The 24,888-nt window shown below is 46.7% G+C and overlaps 1 protein-coding gene across 1 annotated transcript; it reads right to left on the reverse strand.

The window, feature by feature from the left end:
* Window positions 1–3,418: 3,418 nt before the first annotated feature.
* On the reverse strand, window positions 3,419–23,660 carry NEU1 (neuraminidase 1). Its single transcript, XM_033141682.1, has 6 exons — window positions 23,398–23,660; window positions 10,291–10,483; window positions 7,859–8,121; window positions 6,609–6,794; window positions 4,766–4,985; window positions 3,419–4,127 (listed from the first exon to the last, which is right to left on the reverse strand). Exons 1-6 carry the CDS (start codon window positions 23,521–23,523, stop codon window positions 3,907–3,909), a joined length of 1,209 nt encoding a protein of 402 aa, XP_032997573.1. The 5' UTR covers window positions 23,524–23,660; the 3' UTR covers window positions 3,419–3,906.
* Window positions 23,661–24,888: the final 1,228 nt, after the last annotated feature.

The following is a 24,888-nucleotide window of genomic DNA, read 5'->3' on the forward strand; positions in this document are numbered from 1 at the left end:
AGTTGGTCTCTAAGGTGCTACTGGAAGGATTTTTTTTTTTAATCAAACCTACCCATTCTCAAAGAAATCAGCCCTGAGTGCTCACTAGAAGGGCAGATCCTGAAGTTGAGGCTCCAGTACTTTGGCCACCTCATGAGAAGGGAAGACTCCCTGGAAAAGACCCTGATGTTGGGAAAGATGGAGGGCACAAGGAGAAGGGGACGACAGAGGATGAGATGGTTGGACAGTGTTCTCGAAGCGACTGGCATGAGTTTGGCCAAACTGCGGGAGGCAGTGGAGGATAGGGGTGCCTGGCGTGCTCTGGTCCATGGGGTCACGAAGAGTCGGACACGACTGAACGACTGAACAACAACAACAACAACAACCACCCGTGTTGGTCTGCCATAGTCAAAACAAAATAAAAAATAAAAAAAAACCTTCCAGTAGCACCTTAGAGACCAGCTAAGTTTGTTCTTGATATGAGCTTTCTGAAGAAGTGTGCATGCACACGAAAGCTCATACCAAGAAAAAACTTAGTTGGTCTCTAAGGTGCTACTGGAATGATTTTTTTCTTATTTTGTGTTTACTGCTACAGATGGCCAAATTGCAAGAGTGCGTGCAAGGACTTCTCTCGCGTGCATGCATTCACGCTTCTAGTCGGTCGCTATTTTCGAGCGTTGTTCAAACATGTTCCCGGTCAATTCAGTTTTGTGCAATTATAGTCGGCTGGGAGGTTTCGCACCACAAACCCACTTCCCTAAAATATCAGACTTTTTTTTTGCAGTGAGGAAAGCCAAAGGCAAATGCAGTGGGAAGTGTGGCTTGAGTCACAGAACTGCAAGGTTGGAAAGGGACCCTGTGGAATCATCTAGCCCAACCCTTGACACATGCCTTGATGCGACGTTGTCTAACCTCTTCACAAGCAAATCAGAAGGAACGCCGGATAAATATCTGATTTTGCCTAACTTCCTCGCAAACCTTGTACCAACAAATTGGGTGGGTGCGGTTGACAAAACAGGTTATTTGGAAGCAACCCCCACTGCTATGTACTGAGTTGAATAGGATCCAAAATGCAGCAGTCTGATTGGTCCTAGAACAATAGGATCCAGAATGCAGTAGTCTGATTTGTCCTAGAACAATAGGATCCAGAATGCAGCAGTCTGATTGGTCCGCAGGAGCCACCCAACCCAGCTCCAGGTGGAAGTGAATCCCGCAACCTGATTGGCATACAGGAGTATCCCGGAATTAGCCAATCACGTGGGGCCCATTGTGTAAATAGTGTATATAAAGCAGGTGTTTTGGGGATACTGGCATTCCTCGCTACAATGACCTGAATAAAGAGCATGAAATCCACACTTGACTCCGAGTATATTTCACCCACCTAAGGCAGCTTGTCGGAGCAGGGAGAGCCAGCTTCAGATCCCTGCACTGCCAAAAAGCTCGCTAGGGGGCCTTGACCGGTCACTGCCACTATGCCTCTCCTACCTTGCAGGGTTGTTGTGAACTTAAAAGGAAGGGAGCAGCTTGCACATTGCCTGGTGCTCCCTTGAGGAAAGGAAGGGCGTAATAGTATGAAATCAACCCATCAAATTAAGCACCATTGCCTCGCCTCCTTAAGAGAGCAACCTAGATCTCTTGCTGCTGAAGCACAAATTGAGAAAGGCGCAGTCTCAATAGACAGGATGCCTGAAACTGCCGCCTTGCCATTTCCGAGGACTGCAAGACTGACCTTTGCCCCAACGCTGCCTGCTCAACCACTTAAGTCGTAGGAGCAGAAGGAAGTCCGAAATAAAAGTTTATTGTGTTTATTTCTTCTCTTATTTATTTATTTCCATTATATTATTATCTTTATTTTTCTTTATCATCCCCATTTGTTGGATTGCAAATCCCCTCATGAATGCTTTACTTGCATCCCAGACTATTTTCTTATCCATATCTTGATTTTCATTTAATTCAAAGAATTCTTTCAGGGTTTCTTTTGCTTTATTCACTCTTTGTTCGTCCCTCCAAATTTCTTCGTTTATCCTCCACCTACCTTTCGTATATCTTTTAAATTTCAAGTGACTTACCACCGGGTTATGGTCTGATATAGATCTGTATAGTATTTCAGCTTTAACCAGGTTTAACATCAATTTGTATTTATTTCTTAACAGTACTCATAAACTGCCAGCTCGTAAATCTATCAATGGCGGCGCAAAATAAAAAATGAAAACGTCGTTCAGTTATAAAATCATACAACACAGGACAAATGAACAACACAGAACCAAACGACTCCTCTTAAAAAACGGTTGGCAAAACAGAAACATTTCCAGCAAGTTACCAGAATTGTAGGCGCCTGTTTCTATTTAATAAACAATGTGTTAATCCTCTTTGAAAGACGCCCAGGTTTGTGGCCTTTGCTACGTCCTGTGGAAGTGAGTTCCACAGTTTAACTATAGAAGCACTTCCGGTTCCTCTGCCCTGAATCAGCCATCGTTCGGCTTCATTGGACATCCACAATGTCGTTATATTAATACACCAGAACCCCCCCCCCCCAAAAATGCAAGTGCGTGCTTCATGGAAATCCTACCGGTTAAAACTAGCTGATTCAGTAAAATCAATTAAGACTTTAACGGAGCTGCTGATTAAAGCGTGAGGCACCAGGAGGACAGTGTGTCCTGGTTGGCTTGTTGCCTTTGTTCCAGGAATTGGCCTCGATGACGTAAGTTAAGATTGTTGAAAAGAGCTCCGGCAACAGTTAACGCTTAACTACCTCGCCACACTTCCTGTTACCTGTTCTGTAGGCAAGGTTACACATTTATCTGCTTCAAGGGATAGCGAGGAGAGACAGCCTGCTGCACTGAGGCTCTGTAACTTACATCATCAGTAAAATAACACCAGGTGCTACGTCTTGCTGGTTTGATCCTGGCAATGTAGCTTAGGTGGATTTTGTAAAAGGATTAGACTCGATAAATGTATCTATCGGTCTTTCTGTGGCCATACACCACGAGGTTCCATGGTCAGAGGCAGTTTATCACAGAACGGATTGATTCCTCTGTTTTATTATACAGTTTGCAACAGTTTTGGATTACAACCACGTCAAACCTGGAAGTGCGTGTCCTTTTTTTTTAATTATTACAACCCATTTTTGGGGGGAGGATTACAACCCTTTTTTTCTTTTTGGAGGCCCCCTTGGCGAAAGTGCGCCTTGGGTTACAACCTGTTTTGCTTTACAACCAGACCTCCGTAATGGATTATGGTTGTAAAACCAAGGTACCACTGTATGTTCCTATGGATAAATGGGAGGCCCAGGTTTCAAGTTATGGATGCCGGGGATCAACGACAGGAAGTGGCCAGCTTGCGAACTTTCCAGGGGTATCTGGCTGGCTGTTCACACCCAGTTCTTGGGTGCTCCTTCTCGCTAGAAATAAAGTTTTTAAAATTTGACGGAGACGATAGGTTAAAGGTGCATCAATTAGTTTATTAATTCATCGCGAAACTTCCCGGCTCTCCTCTTTCCGGTTGATCCCACTTAGAAAACAAACCAATGTATATTAATCGCGTGCTTCTTCATCCGTCTACTTTCATCGTCATCAGTCTTCCATCTCTCCAACCCCCTCACCCATCCCCACCCCTCTCCTTCGCAACCTCCACCCGCCCAGAAATTCAACAGCAGCATCTAAAATCCGGAGTGTTTCTGAGGTAGAACGGCAGCCCCAACGTCACTGTGGGGAAAGGAATGGCTTGGGCCTACATTGCCCACCAGGGAGGCTTGTAGAGAGTATTTTCTGCCAAATGCCCTTCGAATCGCTGCCCCGAGCCCTCCCACCCAACGTTGCTGATTCCTCCCCAAGAATTCCCTTCTATCCTAACCCGGCAATCGCAGAGCTTCAAGTGTGACTACAAGGCACATGGGGCAAGGGGACGGCCGAGGGCCCGAAAGTGCGGTCAGAGCTCCCCGTTGATGCTGATCTTGACTACGGAGACGCTCTCGGTGGACTGGAGGCGCCCCTTCTCATAAATGATGAAGAGGCTGTGAGCGTCCTCCGGGGCAGCCCCGTCCAGGGACGTCATCGAGGAGTAGCCGCTGGCGCCGCTCCAGATCTGCAGGGGCTCCTTCCACCACGAAGAGCCATTGGTGAAGCTCCAACGTAGCGTCATGTTCACCCCTAGGCCAGAGGGAAGAAAGAGAGCATAAGGTCGTGTTCACCCGACAAAGAAGTTCCTCTTCAACCAGGCCTCGGGCTAATTTGAGAAACCTGAAGGAGCATCTCCACCCCCATCGTTCTGCCTGGACACTGAGGTCCAGCTCCGAGGGCCTTCTGGCAGTTCCCTCACAGTCAAAGGCGAGTATGGGGTTGTGGCACTCATCTCCACCTTCAGGCCGAGGGAGCAGGCGTTTGTCCACAGACAGCTTTCCGGGTCATGTGGCCAGCAGGACTAAACTTGCTTCTGGCACAACAGGACACCATGACGGAAACCAGAAACACCGTTTACCTTCCTGCCGCACTAGTACCTATTTATCTAATTGCCCTGGCATGCTTTCGAACTGCTAGGTTGCAGGAGCTGGGACAGAGCAACGGGAGCTCACTCCGTCGCGGGGACTCAAACCGCCAACCTTCTGACTGGCAAGCCCAAGAGGCTCAACCTGGGAGGCCTAGTTCATGAGCTTTGTAGCAGAGGCTGGAAACATTTGTCCCGACCCAGGAACTGATTCTGCCGTGGTGTCGTCTGCTGGAAGCTGTCCCTCTTCCAGCCACACAGAGCCCATTCTCTCCCTGTCACACACAGATTCCTCCTCACTCACGCTGCCTTTCATGGGCCGGGTTGCTGAAGAAGACGAGGCCGGATTTGACGAGGGCTCCGGCCGCCACAGCGGGGTCCACCAAGGTGCCGTCAAATGTCACGTTCTCCAGCGGGAGGGTGTCGCAGGCATCATAGCTGCGAATCACAATGCGGCAACTGCAGTGATAGAAGTTCTGGTTCCTGGCATTGATGACCACGGAGCCGTCAGGAAGCTCGTAGGGCTGCAAGGAGGTAATTTGGGGAGGGAAGGTGAAAGGAGGGCAGGTTTTAAAAGGGAACCAGAACATCTCCTAGCTCTGTTCTGAGGGCTCCGCTCCAAGTGCTCCACTCCCCTATTAATTAATTACTTTATCTATACGCCATTTTACATACGGCGTATACATTTTACATACGGTCCTCAAATAACAATTTGTTGGAGGTCCCGAGCCACAAGGATGCTAGGTTGGCTTCAACTAGGGCCAGGGCCTTCTCAGTACTGGCCCCGACTTGGTGGAACAGTCTGGCACAAGAGACCAGGGCCCTGCGGGATTTGGCATCTTTCCGCAGGGCCTGCAAGACGGAGCTGTTCCACCTGGCCTTTGGGTTGGTTTCAGTTTAACCCTGATGTTTCGTTCTTTTGGGGTGATTGGTGGGCTACTTAAAAATGAGGCTGAAGTTTAGATTTAGTTTTAAATTGTATTTTAATCTGTATTTTAATGAACTGTTTTATGTTTTTGTTGTGATTTTATTGGTGTTAGCCGCCCTGAGCCCGGTTTGGCAGGGAAGGGCGGGGTATAAATAAAATTATTATTATTATTATTATTATTATTATTATTATTATTATTATTACGGCCCTTTATCCAAAGATTTCCAGGGAAGATTCTTAGGAACGCTTCCTTCACACTGTTTTAACATTTTAAAAACACAGATGCTAAAACTGGGTATGTTTAGCTTCGGAAAGAGGACACAGAGAGGAGGTATGGTAGCCATCTTCAGATATCTCAAGGGCTGTCACATGGAAGAGGGAACGAGCTGGTTTTCTCCTGTTCTGGAGGGTAGGACTCGAACCAATGGCTTCCAGTGACAAAAAAAAAAATCCTTTGCGTGTTAAGTGTAACTTTTTATGTTTTAAATAAAACAAAGCGCTGTAAAATATGAATGAAAGAAGATGGCTAAGGAAGATTGGAAGCCATTGTAGATATAGGAAATACGTGTGTAAATAGAAATTAGTGAGAATTTAAAAACAGTAAACATAAAATGTGCAAATGAGAAAATGAATGTAAAATACTTGTTTATGTCATACATGTTATGTTGATTAAAAAATGAAAAATTAATAAAAATTATTGTGAAAAGAAAAGAAAAAAAGAAAAGAAAGGAGATTCCGACTAAACATCAGGAGAAAATTTCTGACAGCAAGAGCTGTTCGACACTGGAACAGTCTCCCTCAGGAGGCTGTAGGCTCTCCTTCCTTCGAGGTTTTTAAGCAGAGGTTGGGTGGTCATCTGTCCTGTACGCTTTAGCTGAGTTTCCTGCATTACAAGAGATTGGACTTGATGAATCTTGGGGTTCCTTCCAATTCTCCCCTAAATTACATGGCTCGGGGGTAACGGAACAGATTTTTGTGCAGACGGACTGAGTTTGGCTCCATTTAAAAATGACACACACTTTTATTATGGTTGTGAATCGCTTCAAGGCTTTTTCTGGGGGGGTTGGACTGGATGACTCTGGTTGGTCCCTTCCAATTCTACGATTCTGCTTACGGCAGCCAGGGCTCCCAAACAACGCAGCGATGGAACTAGCTGCCTGTTATCGCCCCTGCTGCTTGCAGCATTGCAGCAAACCCTCCAGCTCGGGATCGCACCCACCTGGCATTCATCGGGATTGAAGTCGCTGAGCAGCTTCTCCTTGCCGTAAGGGATCCCGCGCAAGGGCTGCCGCCCGTATCGCCAGTTTAAGCCGTGGTCGTCGCTGAGGAGGCACGAGACCCCGTCCCGCAAAAGCGTCCCGTGGCCGCAAACGATCAAACGCCCCTTCTTGGGCTCGTAATGTTTCTGAAAGGCAGAGGTGACCGAGTGGGAGTTAGGCCCATTCCCTGCCGTTATCCTTGCAAGCACACGGCAATGCTTCAGCCCTCTGGATCAGGGTTCCTCCAGCCTTGTTTCCTGGCTACCAGCGGTAGCGCTGAACACAGAGTGGAAGCAGCAGAACTTAGCCGCAAACTGACCCAACCCCTGCCACCCTCCAGGCGCCTAAGATTTTAGCAAGCCATGCCATGGGCTGTTGAGCATATCTCCAGCAGCGATGAGGTCCAGGAACTTGCCCTTTTGTTAAATGAAAGTTGAGATTCTCCAGAAGTTGAACATTTAGTATTAATTTAATTTAATTTAATTGTCTCTATGCCAGTGTGTATTTTTTTTTTTTAAGGAAAATCTCAATGTGGTTTACAGCCTAAATTAAACTGTTGGATAAAGCAGACTCCATACCTGTTGAATCATGGAAGACATACAACCAAGGTTATTAAATTAACTAACTTCTTTCTTTCTTTCTTTCTTCCTTTCTTTCTTTCTTCCTTTCTTTCTTTCTTCCTTTCTTTCTCTCTCTCTCCCTCCCTCCCTCCCTCAAAACACCACCCATAAACCTGTCATTCACGTTATTATAATAATTATGATATATTTGCTGCCCATCTGACTGGATTTCCCCAGCCACTCTGTACAGCTTAGAGCAAAATATAAAAACATCTGAAGAAGTGTATCTGTGTATCTGAAGAAGTGTGCATGCACACAAAAGCTTATACCCAGAACAAAGCTACTGGACAATTTTTTTAAAAAAATAAAAACACAGTGAGACATCAAACCTTAAAAAATTCCCTAGATGCCTTCTAAAAGTCAGATAGATGTTTATTTCCTTGACATCTGAAGGGAGGGCGTTCCACAGGGCAGGTTCCACTACCAAGAAGGCCCTCTGCCTGGTTCCCTGTAATTTCACTTCTCACAGAGAAGGAACTGCCAGAAGGCCCTCAGAGTTGGACCTCAGTGTCCGGGCAGAACGATGTGGGTGAAGACACTCCTTCAGGTATACTGGGCCGAGGCCTTTGAGGCCTTTAAAGGTGGCTTACCTGGATGCCATAGCCTGGTCCTGGGGCAAACATAGTAGTGCCAACCTCCTCAGAGAGGTTCCGGGGGATGCTCCATGTGACGCCGTCATCGCGGCTGCGAATTATCATGGTGCTGGCCGTGGGGCATTTGTTGTAGTGAGCGCAAAGCGTATAAACCAGGAACACAATGTCCTTCTCAGAGTCCACCACCACCGCCCCAAGGTTGAGGCCATCCTGCAGGGAACCGTCGTCAACGATGAAGGAAGTCGGCGTCCAGGTAGCCCCTGGAAGAGACAGGCCGGCAGTGCTACATTTCTTTATTATGAGAAGCATGTCTGAGGCGCCGCATGAGACTTTGGCCAATGCGAGGCGTGAGCCTGCCTTCGCTAACCTGGCGCCTTCCAGAAGTTTCCGTACAGGCTGAGCGCTGGTGGGAGTTGTAGTCCAAAGCCCCTGGGTGACGCCAGGCTAACAGACACTGGCATAAGCATTCACGGCAGCGCTAGAAATTAGCCAAGCGCATTTGGCGACTGGCATGGGCCCAACTGTGACCACGTGAAGATCTCTGGGCGCCAGGCTGGCGAATGACGCCTCCATCTGGCTGGGCCCTCCGACTTTCTTAAGCAGAAGAGCTTATTTGTTGCATTTATATCCCAGCTTTTTCTCCAAGGAGTACATGGTTCACCCTCAAACCGTCTTGCTCCCTACAACGACCCTGTGAGGTGGGTTAAGAACTGTGACTCCGAGGACCTGGGAGATCAGGGTTCGAATCCCCACTTGGCCATGAAGCTCACCGGGTGACCTTGGGCCTGTCGCTGCCTCTTAGCCTACCTCACAGGGTCGTTGTAGGGAGCAAGACGGTTTGAGCATATTACACCAATCCTGGTCCGACTGCACTGCCTACTGATTAGTTTCCGGGCCAAATTCAAAGTGCTGGTTTTGACCTATAAAGCCTTAAACGGTTCTGGACCGCAATACCTCAAGGACCGCCTCTTTCCATATGAACCTACCCGGACCCCGAGATCATCTTCTGAGGCTCTCCTTCATGTGCCTCCTCCTCGAGAGGTCCGGAGGGTGGCAACACGAGAACGGGGCCTTCTCTGCAGTGGCTCCCCGTCTGTGCAATGCTCTCCCCTGGGAAGTTTGCCTGGTGCCTTCATTATACACCTTTAGCCAGCAGGCAAAAACTTTCTTTTTTAACCTTTGGTTAATTTGATTGACATCCTATGCCCTTTTAAAACGTGTTTTTTTGTGGGGGAGGGGCTATTGGGTTGTTGTTTTTATTTTTATTATGTATTTTTGTGGTTTTATATCTTGATTTTATTCTGTGAACCACCCTGAGACCCCCAGGTATAGGGCGGTATATGAATTCAATAAAAAAAATAATACAGTCGACCCTTCAGATACGAACTTAATTCATTCTGGGGGTCCTTATGTACCCCAATAAAGTCCACAACATGAGGTGCCGCTTATGCACATGCGTGCGGTGTGATAAAGTGCTTCTGCGCATGTGAGCGCGGCGAATCCTGGAAGTATACACTTCCAGGGTTGCCACGTTCACAACCCGAAAGTTAAGTTGCCTGAAGTTAACGTAACCTGAGGGTCCACTGTAATTAATAAATAATAATAATAATAATGGGGATTAACAGAGGAGGGGAGCACCAAGTATGCTGTTTTGGAGTGGGGGGGGGGGAGGTAAAGGACTCCTGACCTTTAAGTCCAGTTGCAGACGACTCTGGGGTTGTGGCGCTCATCTCCCTTTACAGGCCGAGGGAGCCGGTGTTTGTCCGCAGACAGTTTTTCCGGGTCACGTGGCCAGCATGACTAAGCCGCTTCTGGCGAAACCAGAGCAGCGCACGGAAACGCCGTTTACCTTCCCGCCGCAGCGGTACCTATTTATCTACTTGCACTTTGGGGCATGCTTTCGAACTGCTAGGTTGGCAGGAGCAGGGACAGAGCAACGGGAGCGGGCATTTGAACCGCCAACCTTCTGATCAGCAAGCTCAAGAGGCTCAGCGGTTTAGACCACAGCGCCACCCGCGTCCCTTCTTGGGAGGAAAAAAAGTGGGATATAAATGCAGTGTGTTCCCTTAAAACACACACACACAAAACTAAGGGCCCCATCTTTGTCCTCCCGTGAAATTAATAAATAACTGAATAAATAACTATCTGACATTCAGAAAATACCTGTTTAGGGAAGTTTTAAACCTGTGATGTTTTAATGTATTTTCATATCTGTTGGAGGCCGCCCAGAGTGGCTGGGGGGGCCCAGCCAGATGGGCGGGGTAAAAGTAATAAATTTATTATTATTATTATTATTATTATTATTATTATTATTATTATTATTATTATATTGTGCTTCAGCATTTTCTGCTCCTCGGGGGTCTGTGGACACCCTTTTCTTCCAACCCCCACCCCACAGGCCTTGCTCCCTTTCCACTCTCCCCTCAAACCTTTGTCCAGCGACCTGCGGAGGGCTATGAACTTAGCCCCAATGTCGGAGGCAGAGTGCTTCCTGGCTTCGGAGAAGGCAAGGAGGGTGCCCTGTGGCGTTGCCGCGATGAGGGGGACCCTGAAGGTGTTCACCTCCCCAATGACGCTGCCGCTCACCCACAGGAGCTGCTCCATCGTGATCATGGGTTTCACCTGCCGAGAGACAAAACGCAGAAGGGACTTTGGAGGGAGAACGGGGTTTTCAAACGTCCCCCGCAGGAACCAACAACACAGCCATTTGCCAAAGCGAGGGCTCGGCGCAGGTTTTGACGCCTATAAGCTCAGCCCAATCCAAGCGAGAATGGGGGGAAATGGCCCAGAAACAACCCAACCCAGTTGACTAATAATTTGAGGGGGGGGGGGTCAAAACAAAAATTCCAAGAAAATTGGGCCAGATATATAATATATGTTCAGAAATGTATGTATGTAGAGGTCGGATAGTTATGCCAGCTTTTCAATAGCCCAGGAAGTAGAAGGAAGGATACGAGTGGAAAATAGGGTACCGGTTGAAATTGTAGTGTAATAAAGATTTATATGATGATATGTGGATAGGTTGAAACACACTCATAAGTAAGAGTGAACTATACGGTTGGGTTCGATAGGAAGTCGGATGGGGTTGGAAAATATGTTGATACTGTTTTTCAATTTTGGGGTTTTTTTGGGGGGGTCTTGTATTTATTTATTTATTTATTCCGTCCCCCCCTTTTTATTATATTTATATTTATTTTTTAATTTTTTTAATTTTTTACGTTCATTGATAAGCTACTTTTGGACTATAATATTTAAACTATTATAGACTCCTTTGTAGTACTTTATAAGTATATAGAATTGGATACCGGTTAGGGGTAACAACAAATTAAGCAAACATAACAGAATTAAGCAAATACAGCAAATGTAACTGTTTTTTATTTATTTATTTATATATGCAACGTTTATTGTACACTTTTGTCAAACACTGTATATATGATAAACATGATAAATAAACGATTTAAATTCAAAAAAAAAGAAGAAGAAAAAAAAAGAAACAACCCAACCCTGAAATGGTCCAATGCGTTGCCCCGGGGTGCTAGGATGTGGTGGGAGGCAGGGAAATGCCTTTAAACCTTAAAACCAAAGAGAAACGTTTGTCCAAAATGTATAAAGTGGACGCTCAGATCGCGGACGTAATCCGTGACAGAGGCACGTCCGCAACCCGCAGCGTTCGTATCACGCAGCGCCGCGTCTGAGGTAATTCGGTGCTTCTGCGCATGGGCGAGTGCTGAAACCCGGAAGTAACCCATTCCGGTACTTCTGGGTTCGGCGCGCAGCGCAACCTGAAAAGACGTAACCCACAGCGACAGCAACATGAGGTATGACTGTAATTTGCTATTAGACTGGGAAACAAAAGACGAGCTTGTTACGGCCTCAGTGACACACCGGGTAATAGATATAGGGCACAGTATAGAAGAGAAGAAGAGTTTGGATTTGATATCCCGCCTTTCACTACCCGAAGGAGTCTCAAAGCGGCTAACATTCTCCTTCCCCTTCCTCCCCCACAACAAACACTCTGTGAGGTGAGTGGGGCTGAGAGACTTCAGAGAAGTGTGACTAGCCCAAGGTCACCCAGCAGCTGCATGTGGAGGAGCGGAGACACGAACCCGGTTCACCAGATTATGAGTCTACCGCTCTTAACCACTACACCACACTGGCTCTCGTATAGATTTTAACCTGTGGGGAAAACTCTGGGAAAGTGACTTGAAGTTTACAGCATGTTATTCTTTGAAGGGGAACTACCTGAAAATGAGTCACAGATGGTATTTAACTTCGGTACTGCTCCGGCGGGAAGGTAAACAGTGTTTCCGTGCGCTGCTCTGGTTTGCCAGAAGCGGCTTAGTCATGCTGGCCACATCACCCAGAAGCTGTACGCCGGCTCCCTCGGCAAGTAAAGCGAGATAAGCGCCGCAACCCCAGAGTCGTCTGCGACTGGACCGAACGGTCAGGGATCCATTTACCTTTACCTTTTTAGGCTTTTTTAGATGTATAAGACTGAATCAGATAAGTGCTGGAGATGCAAAGAGGTGGAGGGAACGTTATCTCACATGTGGTGGACTTGTAAAAGCATTGGGAAATGATCCATAATGAATTGGGGGGGGGGAATGTTAACTTTCCTAAAATAAAAGAGTCCTTTCTGTTGGGGATAATTCAGATTGAAATTCCCATATGACAAAAAAAAAGGTTATTTATAGGCTGATCGCCGAAGAATTGATGCTTTTGAATTATGGTGCTGGAGGAGACTCTTGAGAGTCCCATGGACTGCAAGAAGATCAAACCTATCCATTCTCAAAGAAATCAGCCCTGAGTGCTCACTAGAAGGACAGATCCTGAAGTTGAGGCTCCAGTACTTTGGCCACCTCATGAGAAGAGAAGACTCCCTGGAAAAGACCCTGATGTTGGGAAAGATGGAGGGCACAAGGAGAAGGGGACGACAGAGGATGAGATGGTTGGATGGTGTTCTCGAAGCTACTAACATGAGTTTGGCCAAACTGCGGGAGGCAGTGAAGGATAGGCGTGCCTGGCGTGCTCTGGTCCATGGGGTCACGAAGAGTCGGACATGACTGAACGACTGAACAACAACAACAACTACTACTACTACTGCGGCTCGTGTTTTGTTAGCCCCAAAATGAAAAACGAGCGAGGTCCCAACTAAAGAAGAATGGCAACTTAAGTTGACGGAATATGCACAACTCGCAGACTTAACATATAGAATAAGAGAACAAGAAGAACATATGTTTAAAGAAGATTGGAAAACGTTTATTGAATATATGGGAAATAATTGTGTGCAGCTGAAAACGCTGGCAGCATTAAGATAAATTCAACAGCGTGAACAAGTTTTGATGGATGCAATAATGGAAAACCAATTGGTAGAGTTTTTGTAAAATATGCACAGAGATGAGTGCCGCAACCCCAGAATCGGACACGACTGGACCTAATGGTCAGGGGTCCCTTTACCTTTACATTTATGGTATGCAAAATGAACCATGGAAAGAGAAGAAGGGAAGTCACTGGTATCTTAAGGATGTAAAATGAGTACTTTAAATTGTAAAACAGAAAAATTAATAAAAATTATATATATATTAAAAAATAAAAAAAGGAAATGCCTTTAAACCTGTCTCCTAACCCTAACGGTTGTGTTATACGTCCACTGCCAGAGGCATGCCTGTGAATACATATTGGTATTACTATTTCAATTCGTACACCACCCTTCCCCTGCATTTTTTTAGGGCGCTTCACAACATAAAATCGCCTTGTGGTGGCTAGAGCACAGTGCTGATAACGCCAAGGTTGCAGGTTCGATCCCCGCATGGGGCAGCTGCATATTCCTGCATTGCAGGGGGTTGGACTAGATGATGCTCAGGGTCCCTTCCAACTCTGCGATTCTACGATCATAAACCAATCATGGGGCAGGATGGCACTAACGTCAACGCACATTTTAAAATGCAGAGCAAAGCACCTCTTGCTTTAGCTGGGCGTACAGTGTGCTAGCAAATGTGAAGCTCTCCACGCCTTCTTACACATCCTGTGCCGTTTCCCTTGCTGTTTTCCGTCCCATATTTGCTGTTTTCTGCCAGGCATGTGATCAGAGGTGCCAATGACTCATCGGCAGTGAAGCTAGGAGGCAAGCGCACGTCTCTCTGTGTGCGTCCTTTGACTAAATCGGCCTCCTTTCTGCCTGAAACCGGAATGTGTCAAGTTCCATGTCAGGGAAGAGAGTTCTTGATGATGAAGCCAGGAAGCCAGGCTGTCTCCCCCTCCTGCAGCAACCAGCTCCCCTCACCCCTGGTCTCCCAGAACCAGAAGAGGGATGAAGAGGGTGGAGTAAAGATTGGCAAAACAAAGGCGTCTCAGATTGCTTTGGAAAGGAACCACGGGAGGAGGAGACCAGCTGGTCCACTGACCTGATCTTACGTTCTTACGTTGAGTCGCAAATAAAAAGAGGAATAGACAGGATATGTTTATTGCCTCTGAGTGTGGAGGCAGAGCATCATGGCTAGTAGCAATTATGAGCCTTATCTTCTGTGAATTGATCCAGTCAAAGACTCAAAGCAACTTAGAAACACTACGGCCTAAATGGCTTCGGCCCTGTATACCTGTTAGGATGCTGTCAGCAGCTCCCAGCTGGTTGCCCAGGAAAGTATAAAGACAAGGGAAAGTTTCTTACAGTCCTTCTTTGTTTCAAACTTTACAGAGAGGAGGAGGAGGAGGAGGAGGAGGAGGAGGAGGAGAAGAAGAGTTTGGATTTGATATCCCGCTTTATCACTACCCGAAGGAGTCTCAAAGTGGCTAACATTCTCCTTTCCCTTCCTCCCCCCAAACAAACACTCTGTGAGGTGAGTGGGGCTGAGAGACTTCAGAGAAGTGTGACTAGCCCAAGGTCACCCAGCAGCTGCATGTGGAGGAGCGGAGACGCGAACCCAGTTCCCCAGATTACGAGTCTACTGCTCTTAACCACTACACCACACTGGCTCTCCTGTTCCCCTGACATGCTTTTCAATGGAGGAACAGAGAGCGAGGGCATTCACCTGTCTCAAGAGACAATGGAGTGTGCCTCCATGTCGGGTTACATAGAGTGTTGTGTAGCCTAGTAAGTCTGCAGGCTTGAGCTTGCGTGTAAAGTAAAAGAAGCTGATACAATAGGCCTACAAACATTACCGTGTCAGAGTGACTCAGCAAGAGTGGGCCGACAGGTGATTGGCTGTTGTCTTGTATTAAAGGGGAACCTGTTAAGCAGGGTGTGGTGGTGTAGAGTGGAGTCAGAGAGAGTGAGAGTGAAGTTGTCCTAGTTGTCTTTGTATGAACTGTCTGTATGTATATAGCTCACAGTAAAACAATACTGCAAGGAAGAACCTGTGGCTTTTGCAATTCTCTGCCACAGCGCCGTGGAGCAATCCGTGACACTCCAGGGGTGAAGTCAAACCACTGCATTCCCAGTACCAAAGGGACCTCCCTGGGCACAAATATGGAGGTCCTGGGCTGCCCAGATGACAAGACTACCCCCCTCTCGGCCTCGCTGATGTGGTCCAATGGAAAGCAGAGCAAGACGTTTTTACACCAGCTTGGCTGCAGGAGTGAGTTGCCAGAAGGAGGAGTACAAGGCCCCATCCGACCGTCTTAAGGACTCCACTCCGGATTTGTTTAGGTTTTACTCCTTAGTCTTTTTCTCTGCCAAAGATCTCCTGGAAGGCAGTGGAGGTTTAGGGCCAGAGTTCACCTTCCCAGGCTGATGATCCCCCTCTGCCCTTCGCCTCCCTCTGCAGCAGCACGTGCAGAACTGCCTTCTTGAACGATGGACCTTGATGAAAATATTGCCGTCTTGCAGCCCTGCCCTCTTATCTCCCGTCTGGGAAATCGGAAAGGGCAGCATGAGGTGAGAGGAGCTGTAGCTTTGGGGCAGAGATCGTATGCAGGAGGTCTCGGGTTCAATCCAGGCGCAGACTCCCTGCCTGAAACCCTGGAGAGCTGCTGCCAGTCAGAGTATGCAATACTGAGTTAGATGGAACAATGGTATGACTCTTTGTATAAGACCATATCTTATACTATGGTTTTCCCAGTAGTGATGTATGGAAGTGAGAGCTGGACCATAAAGAAGGCTGATGGCCGAAGAATTGATGCTTTCGAATTATGGTGACTCTTGAGAGTCCCATGGACTGCAAGAAGATCAAACCTATCCATTCTTTTTTTATTATTATTAAAGATTTTCTTGGTTTACAAAATGTCTCTCACATTTTTCCATGTAACATTTTTACAGATCAATTTTGGTTGAGGAAATCAGCCCTGTGTGCTCACTGGAAGGACAGATCCTGAAGCTGAGACTCCAATATTTTGGCCACCTCATGAGAAGAGAAGACTCCTTGGAAAAGACCCTGATGTTGGGAAAGATGGAGGGCACAAGGAGAAGGGGACGACAGAGGATTAGATGGTTGGACAGTGTTCTCGAGGCTACTAACATGAGTTTGGCCAAACTGCGGGAGGCAGTGGAGGATAGGCGTGCCTGGCGTGCTCTGGTCCATGGGGTCACGAAGAGTCGGACACGACTAAACAACAACAACAACATTTTGTATCTTTGTATAAGATATTCCCATGAGACGTCCCTAACAATCCAGCCAATGCTCAGCACATGTGCATCCTGCGGTTGCTGATATGAGCAAGTTAAACCCGCGATTTTCTTGCTCAGTATCAGTGGGGCTTCAAAATGCTTTCCTGTGGCTGGATCCTGACCAAGTTTTTGTACGTTTAGAACAAAGGTTTTGACCGCCCCAGAAAAGGCAGTGGGGCTTCCATGCTTCTTTTCAAAGGACAAAACTCGCCTTCCAATATGTGTGGGTTTTTTTTAAAAAAAAAGTTATTTCCCCCCATTCCCACGCCTATTGCCTTATGATAGCACACAGGAATTCCAATTTTTTAAGCCACATTAAATCTAACTGGAGTAAACAAGTTATTCATCAATGCCTTTGTGTCTCGGCTGAATAGCTTTCATTTAAAGCAGCACATAAGAGTGATTTGATTTCACAGCCCAGATTCTTGTCTGTGATGACGATCCGCTTGGCTGCCAAGCTAGCCATGTGGTTAACCCAGGCTTCCTCAACCTCGGCCCTCCAGGTGTTTTTGGCCTACAACTCCCATGATCCCTAGCTAGTAGGACCAGTGGTCAGGGATGATGGGAATTGTAGTCTCAAAACATCTGGAGGGCCGAGGTGGAGGAAGCATGGGTTAACCGTCCTCATGCAAAAGTCGCTGGAACTTAGATATGCATTATGCTTATTAATTAATTACCGTAATTAGTTAATTAAATTCATACGCAGCCCCTTCATCTGTGGATCCCAGGGCGGTTTATGGTATAAAAACTGCCCGAAAAAGCTGCATAATAACAAACAAAACACTATCCCACTCCACCCCTTAAGTTATTGCGAAATATCCTGCCCCATTTCCATTTGTGAAAACTTGCAGTGTTAGCATCAACGTCTTATATGCTAACCGTGATTTGGCTTTTTCTGAGTGTCAGTGCATAGGCAGCCAAAATGGTGAAACAGGGAAGTATCGGCAGGCTTGGTTAAACTACTCTGGACATTGCAGCTCCGGGAGGAGAACAGGGGTTCTCCTATCAATTCCCAGCACTCTTAACGAACTACACTTCCCAGAATTCTTTGAGGGAACCCAGCACTCTTAACGAACTACACTTCCCAGAATTCTTTGAGGGAAGCCATGACGGTTTAATGTGGTATGATACTGGTTTGAGTGTCTAGTGCAGGCAGGGTGGAACCCTGAAGAGAAGCACTTTGTGTACTGCAACATTTTGTTGCAGGCTCAACTCCTATTTGTTGCTGAGAAAGCAGGGGAAGAGGAACGGTAAGGTCTGCAGCGACGGTGTTTTTGTTTTGTTTAATTTTTAATTTTTGGAAAGCTGCCCACCCCATTCTCGTTGCCAAGCCACAGCTTGTTTAAAAGTTGCAGTAACTGGGAACACCTACGTGGCACTGCTCTGACATCTGTTTGGCACTTCAGAAGACTTCCCGCGTACCTGGGGGGGGGGGGCAATGCAGCCAAGGCTGGGGTCAGCTCAACATTTCCCTCCCACAAAACATAGGAAGGATGGGCAGATATGTGGACAAATCGAGGAGGAGGGCAAGCAGATGGTCACATTGCCAAGGGGTGCAACCAGGGAGAAACCACCTGCTGCCTTCTCCTGAGAACTTTCCACCAGAAATAATAATAATAATAATAATAATAATAATAATAATAATTTATTACTTATACCCTGCCCATCTGGCTGGGTTTCCCCCAGCCACTCTGGGCGGCTTCCAACAAGAGATTAAAAATACATTAAAACCTTTCAGATACTCAAGGGTGCACCCTGGAAACCGGTAGAACAGCAAACATGATTCGGGAGAGGAGGAAAGGCACTACCTGAGCTAAAACAACAAGACATTCCCCCTGGGTTGCTGCTTGCAGGAGGGGCGGGAGTCCCCGAGAACAGGGGTCTCCAGCGTTTGAGACAGGGAGCTTGAGACCCAGAGATGGCAGAGGTCCTCTGGGGGTGGGGACATGCTCCGTGGTTCAGCTTGAGCATTGCACAGAGATCCCTCGGTTAATCACCACTGAAGGGACACGTAATAGGCAGCAGGCCATGTCAAGGATCCCTACAATGTGAGCATGCCGACCACAGCAGACAAATGCTGTCCAAGGTGGCCCCCCCAGCCCAGCTGAGACGGAACAATCCATTTGCTCATTCCCTTCTGCTCTTTGCCAAATCAACAAAGCTACTTAGTTCCTGAAACCAGTCTCCCCCCGTTGTGCAAACTGAGAAATACAGTGGTGCCTTGGTTCTCAAACACCTTGGTTCTCAAATGCCCCAAACCCGGAAGTTTTCCGGTTTTCAAACGTTTTTCAGAAGCCGAACATCCGATGTGGCTGCCGGCTATCGTTTCGGGGGCACCTGCACCAATCAGAACCTGTGCCTTGGTTTTCAAACATTTCGGAAGTCAAACGGACTTCCGGAACGGATTAAGATTTGCGCTTTTGTTTTTGCGATTTATTTTGCGTTTTTTGTTTTTGAAGCTTTGTCGGTTGATTTGTTTCTGTGACTGTGTTCAGCTACTGATTCATTGATTGTGTGACTGCAGAAATGGATAAAAGGCCCCCCCCCAATCCAAACAATGACTATCATCAGTGCAGGTAAGATTTTTAAAAAAAAATCATCTACAATACTGTTTTATTTATTTTATAGTACAGTACATTGATTATTGCTTTCATTTTATGGATCAATGGTCTCGTTAGATAGTAAAATTCATGTTAAGTTGCTGTTTTAGGGGTGTTTTTAAAAGTCTGGAACGGATTAATCTATTTTGCATTACTTTCTATGGGAAAGCACGCCTTAGTTTTGGAACGCTTTGGTTTCGGAACGGACTTTCGGAACGGATTAAGTTTGAGAACCAAGGTACCACTGTAATGGTTTACCGGCTCCATTCAGAGAGTCCTTAGCCCTTATTTTGGGAACGTTTAGCAAGGCAGACAGCAGGGGAAGGGAAGAGGTGTCTTGGCGATCTGGCTTGCTCCCAGACTGATAAATATTGATTTATATATCAGGCCAAAATCACTGCACCTGAACCACTAAGGCACCATCTGACCTACAAGGCCACTTCCTGGGTTGTTATCTCAAGCAGTATGGGATGAAGGAGCTGTGTTACTGGGGTTTCTATGGGTTTCAAACCTCTGTCCATTTCCTGGGAGTTCGTGGCGCAGAAAACCAATGAACCAAAGGAGCTGGCTTGGCACTAACACAGGTAACAAGTTTTAAGATTTCAAGAGTAGTGAATACCAGACGCCGAGGTGAAAGGGCAAATCTGATGGGATAGTTCAAACAGATCCCAGAGCTGTTAATCTCTCCACCTAAAGAATCAGGAATCGGTTTCAGCCGCAGGCTATTGAAAGACAAGATGCTCAAAGCAGACAGACATCAATGGTAAGCGTGAGGAAGGCAATATTGCAAAATGGTACCGCCGAATTCAATTTGGGGATGCAGCTAACTTCAAGCCACAACACAGCACCCTTTTTTTCCTGCAGCCAGGGTACGAGTATATTTTAAGGGTAAACATCTGATGAAGTGGACTCTGGCTACATCAAGACAGGAGAAAGATCCAGGCTCAATTCCTCACCCCACCAAAAAGCTCCCTGGATAACCTCACGCTGTAACACTCTCTCTCTCAGCCTAGCCTACTTTGCAGGAACATTGTGTGAGGATAAACTTGGGGGAGGGGAGGCGGGAGAAGAACCGTGTATGCTTCTCTGAGCTCCTGGGTGGAAACACAGTTTATAAATGCAGAAACATAAATAGATAGCACCTGGCTATCTACTTATAAATATTTATAAATAAATTTATAAATGCAGAAACAAAAATAGATAGCATCTGGCACCATCAAATGTCTTGATTCAGGGGTGGGGAATCTGTGGCCCTTTGGATACCGCTGTTGTTGTTGTTCAGTCGTTCAGTCGTGTCCGACTCTTCGTGACCCCATGGACCGGAGCACGCCAGGCACCCCTATCCTCCACCGCCTCCCGCAGTTTGGCCAAACTCATATTAGTCGCTTCGAGAACACTGTCCAACCATCTCATCCTCTGTCGTCCCCTTCTCCTTGTGCCCTCCATCTTTCCCAACAAATGACGCTTACTCAGAAGTCAATACCACTATGCTTAGAACTGCAGCCTCCGAGTAATTTATATATGAACAAGGTGGCCAAAGTATTGGAGCCTCAGCTTCAGGATCTGTCCTTCCGGTGAGCACTCAGGCCTGATTTCCTTCAGAATGGATAGGTTTGATCTTCTTGCAGTACCCTTCATGAATCACTGCCTTGTCGTGGCAAAAGGGCTTGAATAACTCAGGCTATGAGCTATGCCATGCAGGGCCACCCAAGATGGACAGGTCATAGCGGAGAGTTTAGACTAAATGTGATCCACCTGGAGAAGGAACCGGCAAGCCACTCCAGTATCCCTGCCAAGAGAACTCCATGGACAAAGGATACTGCTGTACTCAAACCATAACCAGCTTGGCCCATGATCAGGGACAACTGGAGATGTAAGTCCAACAATATGGAGGGACACAGAAATGTCATTGCACTCTCGGCCGTTGCTTTCACCTTAACTGGCTGTATGCAGGGGGAACCGCTGGATTACTGACTGCTATTAATGGGGAGGGGGGGCTGCTGCTGTGCTGTTTTTATTCTGATTGTCTGAATGTTTTTAATAATCATAGAATTGGAGAGTTGGAAGGGACCCCCGAGGGTCATTTAGTCCAACCCCCTGCAATGCAGGAACCTCAACGCAATAGATGACATTCAAGGATCACTGGGCCATTTACAATATAAAAACACAAAAATGCAGAACACAGTAACAAACAAACAAAAAGGCCATAGATTGTTTAGTTACAGGTAGGTAGTAATCATGTTGGTCTGCTGTAGTCGAAACAAAATAAATAAATTCCTTCCAGTTGCACCTTAGAGACCAACTAAGTTTGTTCTTGGTATGAGCTTTCGTGTGCATGCACACTTCTTCAGATACACTGAAACAGAAGTCACCAGACCCTTATATACAGTGAGGGAGTGGGGAAGGGTATTACTCAGAAGGGTGGTGGGAACGGGTCATTGGCTGATAGGTGTGGAAAACCTGTTGATTAACGACTGCAATTGGTCTTACAGGAAAAAGCAAGGGGTGAGATGGCTAAAAATAGCTATATCATGTATAATGAGATAAGAATCCAATGTCTCTATTCAGACCAGGTCTCTCCATGGTTTTAAGTTTGGTAATGAGTTGCAATTCAGCAACTTCTCCTTCCAGTCTATTTCTGAAATTCTTTTGTAATAAGACAAGCTACTTGGAGATATTGTATAGAACGTCCTGTGAGATTGAAGTGTTCTCCTACTGGTTTCTCTGTCTTGTGATTCCTGATGTCAGGTTTATTTCCATTTATCCTCTGGCGTAGGGTTTGGCCTGTTTCTACATACCATCTCAGGGCTGTTTAATTGCTCGTGTTCTAACATTGTGTAGGCCATCAAATGCCAACAGTGCCCTACGCCAAAAGAAACAGACTGGAAAGAACATACCAAGAACAAACTTAGTTGGCTTCTCTAAGGCCACCTCATGAGAAGGGAAGACTCCCTGGAAAAGACCCTGATGTTGGGAAAGATGGAGGGCACAAGGAGAAGGGGATGACAGAGGATGAGATGGTTGGACACTGTTCTCGAAGCTACTGACATGAGTTTGGCCAAACTGCGGGGGGCAGTGAAAGATAGGCGTGCCTGGCGTGCTCTGGTCTTTGGGGTCACGAAGAGTCAGACACGACTGAACGACTGAACGACTACAACAACAAGGTGCTACTGGAAGGTATAGATCAGGCATGTCCAACAGGTAGGTTGTGATCTAGTGGTAGATCACTGGTAGATCACTGGCTCCCCCCAAAGAAGCTCAACAACTTTGGCTCACCTAAAAAAAGCTCAACGTCTTTGCCCTGCACCCCCCAAAATGTGGCTTTCCTCTTCCCGAAAAGAAGCTCAACAACTTAGACCTGAACTCCTAAAAAACAGGGCTTTCTTCCTCCCTAAAAAGCTCAACAACTTCGACCTGAACCTCCAAAAACAGGGCTTTCCTTCCTAAAAAAAAAAAAAAGCTCAACTACTTTGACTTGAATCCCCCAAAAGGGGGTAGATCACTGCCAGTTTTAAACTCTGTGAGTAGATCGCAGTCTCTTGGGAGTTGGCCACCCCTGGTATAGATTGTTTAATTAGCCAAAGGTCTGGTTTTACAGGAATGTTTTTGCCTGGCAAAAATAATAAAGGCACCAGGTGAGCCTCCTTGGGAAAGGGATTCAAAAAATGGGGAACCACCGCTGAAAACTAATACACACACACAGTTTTAATTATATTAATTGTTATAAAGTATTTCGCCCCCCCTTATGATTTTAGCTGTTCTTATTTTATCTGTAAGTCATCTTGAGTCTCCATCAGGGAAAAGGGAGGGTAGAAATAAATATTTAACAATCACCACCACTACCCAAAAGGCAGAATAAGCATGTGTTTAGGGCACCAGCAAAGCAGGGGCATGAACAAAAAGCAAAAATAATAATATTTCTTTTGGAAAGAATTTGACACTTGATATTTCAGAAAAGGCATTGCGGTAGGGTCAACATGGCAGGAGGGTGGGAAATCAGAACTTCCTTATACTCCACATTCCCCCTCCCCCGTTTCTAGTTCTGTTCCTGTTTTGTGTTTTTACTTACATATTGGGTGGAGACACACCATAATCTATTTTTTTTAAAAAAAGTGTTCAGGGCCTCCAAAGCTTTCCATCCGGTCCTGACGGGGGGAAAGGAGAGAGGCACACAATACGTGGCCGGACCGGTTGGGTTCAGCGGGTCTGAGGGCCCAACGACTTGCCCCAGCTAAGCCTTCCAGTTTTGTGGGGTTGTGAGGTTGGGGAGCAGATTGGGGGGGGGCATGTCACGGCCAACCCAAAGACCGACCGCGGGACATTTCCAATCGTACCTGATCAGGGGTTGCCACCCCGCGCGTTTGCCAGCAACAGAGCCCCAGAAACAGCAGCGGCCGTAGGCAGAGGCCCAGCCTGGTCCAAGGGTAGGATCCCCTCCGGGGATCACGTCTGGCACCCATTGCTTCGGCCGTCAGGATCCCCTCTTCCGCATCCACCAGGGCCGCTTCCCCTTTAAGCGCGCCGCTGACTCCGAATGTTGGGTTTAAACTGTAGCAACCCGAGGGAACTCCCGGGCCGCCAGCGGGCCTCTGATTGGCTGGTTTTGGAGAAAGGAACGAGGAAGGCACGCTTCAAAGGCAGCACGTGACTATGCAATGACTTTAAATACCGTAGAGATAGGAAGGGAAGCAAGGTTAGAGACGCCCATTGTTGATAAACCAACATATTTATTTAAAAAAAAAAACATAGGGATTCTAGCTCCGCCCACTTGCCGGCTTCTTAAAGGAACAGGACTAAAACGAGAGGAAGCGAACTCAAACGAGGCGGTCGGGGAGAGGATCGAGGAACCGAAACGTCCAAAATGCATGTTCTGAGAAATGGTTTGAAGGTGAGGGGAAAGGAAACATCTTCATTGCGGGCAGCTATATTAGGTGTTACGGCTAAGGTGGAACCTCCAGCTCCAGCAGCAGTATACCTCTGAATGCCAGCGCAGACAGCACAGGAGGTAAGTTTCCTTTGTGCCTGGCCTGCATGCTTCCCGAATTCATTCTGGACAGCTGTTATTAGAGATCAGTTTCTAGAGTAGGACCCCCTTGAACCTGATGTAGCAAGACAAATAAAGCAGCATATTGTAATCAGAAAATCAAGGTGACAATCTTGCACGCATTTCTATTTGGAATTACCAGATGAATTCATAGTACTTCTTAGTATAAAACATGTTTAGGATCAGGCCATAAAACAAAGACAGGGAACCTGTGGCGCTGCAAATGTTCCTGGAATATAATTGCCTTCATCCCCCTCGATCTGGACGCTATAATTCGGTTGATGCAGTCTTGAATACCATTAGCTTTTCTTGCTGCTGCATCTCACTGTTGACTCATGTTAAGCTTGTGCTCCACCAAGATCCTTTTCACATGTACTACTGGCCATCCACGTGTTCCCCATCTTGTATTTGTGCAGCTGGTTCTTCCTGCCTAGGTGCAGAACCTATTTGTCCCTATTGACATTCATTTCGATTGTTTGGTCCCGGTTCTCCCATCTGTTAAGGTCATTTTGAATCCTGATTCTGTATGTATGTATGTAGGTATGCAAAGAGAGAGACAGTCTACGTGGAAGCAGAAGGGACCAGACGGAACATCTAATCAGAGAGCTTTTGGGTCAGTTTCTGTGTGTGTGAAAAGTCTTATTTTAGCTCGGTCACAGGGCACAGGCTGAACAGGGCAGAACACCCCATATTTGGACAGTGGCATCTCCACCTACAAGGAGCAGGTCAGTCGTGATGTGGAAGACCTTCCACCGGTGGGCTAGAGAGCCACCAACAGTCA

This window comes from Lacerta agilis, chromosome 2 (assembly GCF_009819535.1).
Source record: "Lacerta agilis isolate rLacAgi1 chromosome 2, rLacAgi1.pri, whole genome shotgun sequence".
In the NCBI taxonomy this organism is placed as follows: domain Eukaryota; kingdom Metazoa; phylum Chordata; class Lepidosauria; order Squamata; family Lacertidae; genus Lacerta; species Lacerta agilis.

Excerpts from the sequence above, each read along its gene's own strand:
- NEU1 (XM_033141682.1), bottom strand. The coding sequence starts at position 23,523 with ATGGGTGCCAGACGTGATCCCCGGAGGGGATCCTACCCTTGGACCAGG. Across the intron at positions 8,122-10,290 it reads CCGCAGGTCGCTGGACAAAG|GGGCTACCTGGACGCCGACT; the intron begins GTTTGAGGGGAG and ends TGTCTCTTCCAG. Across the intron at positions 6,795-7,858 it reads GACCAGGCTATGGCATCCAG|AAACATTACGAGCCCAAGAA; the intron begins GTAAGCCACCTT and ends TCTGCCTTTCAG.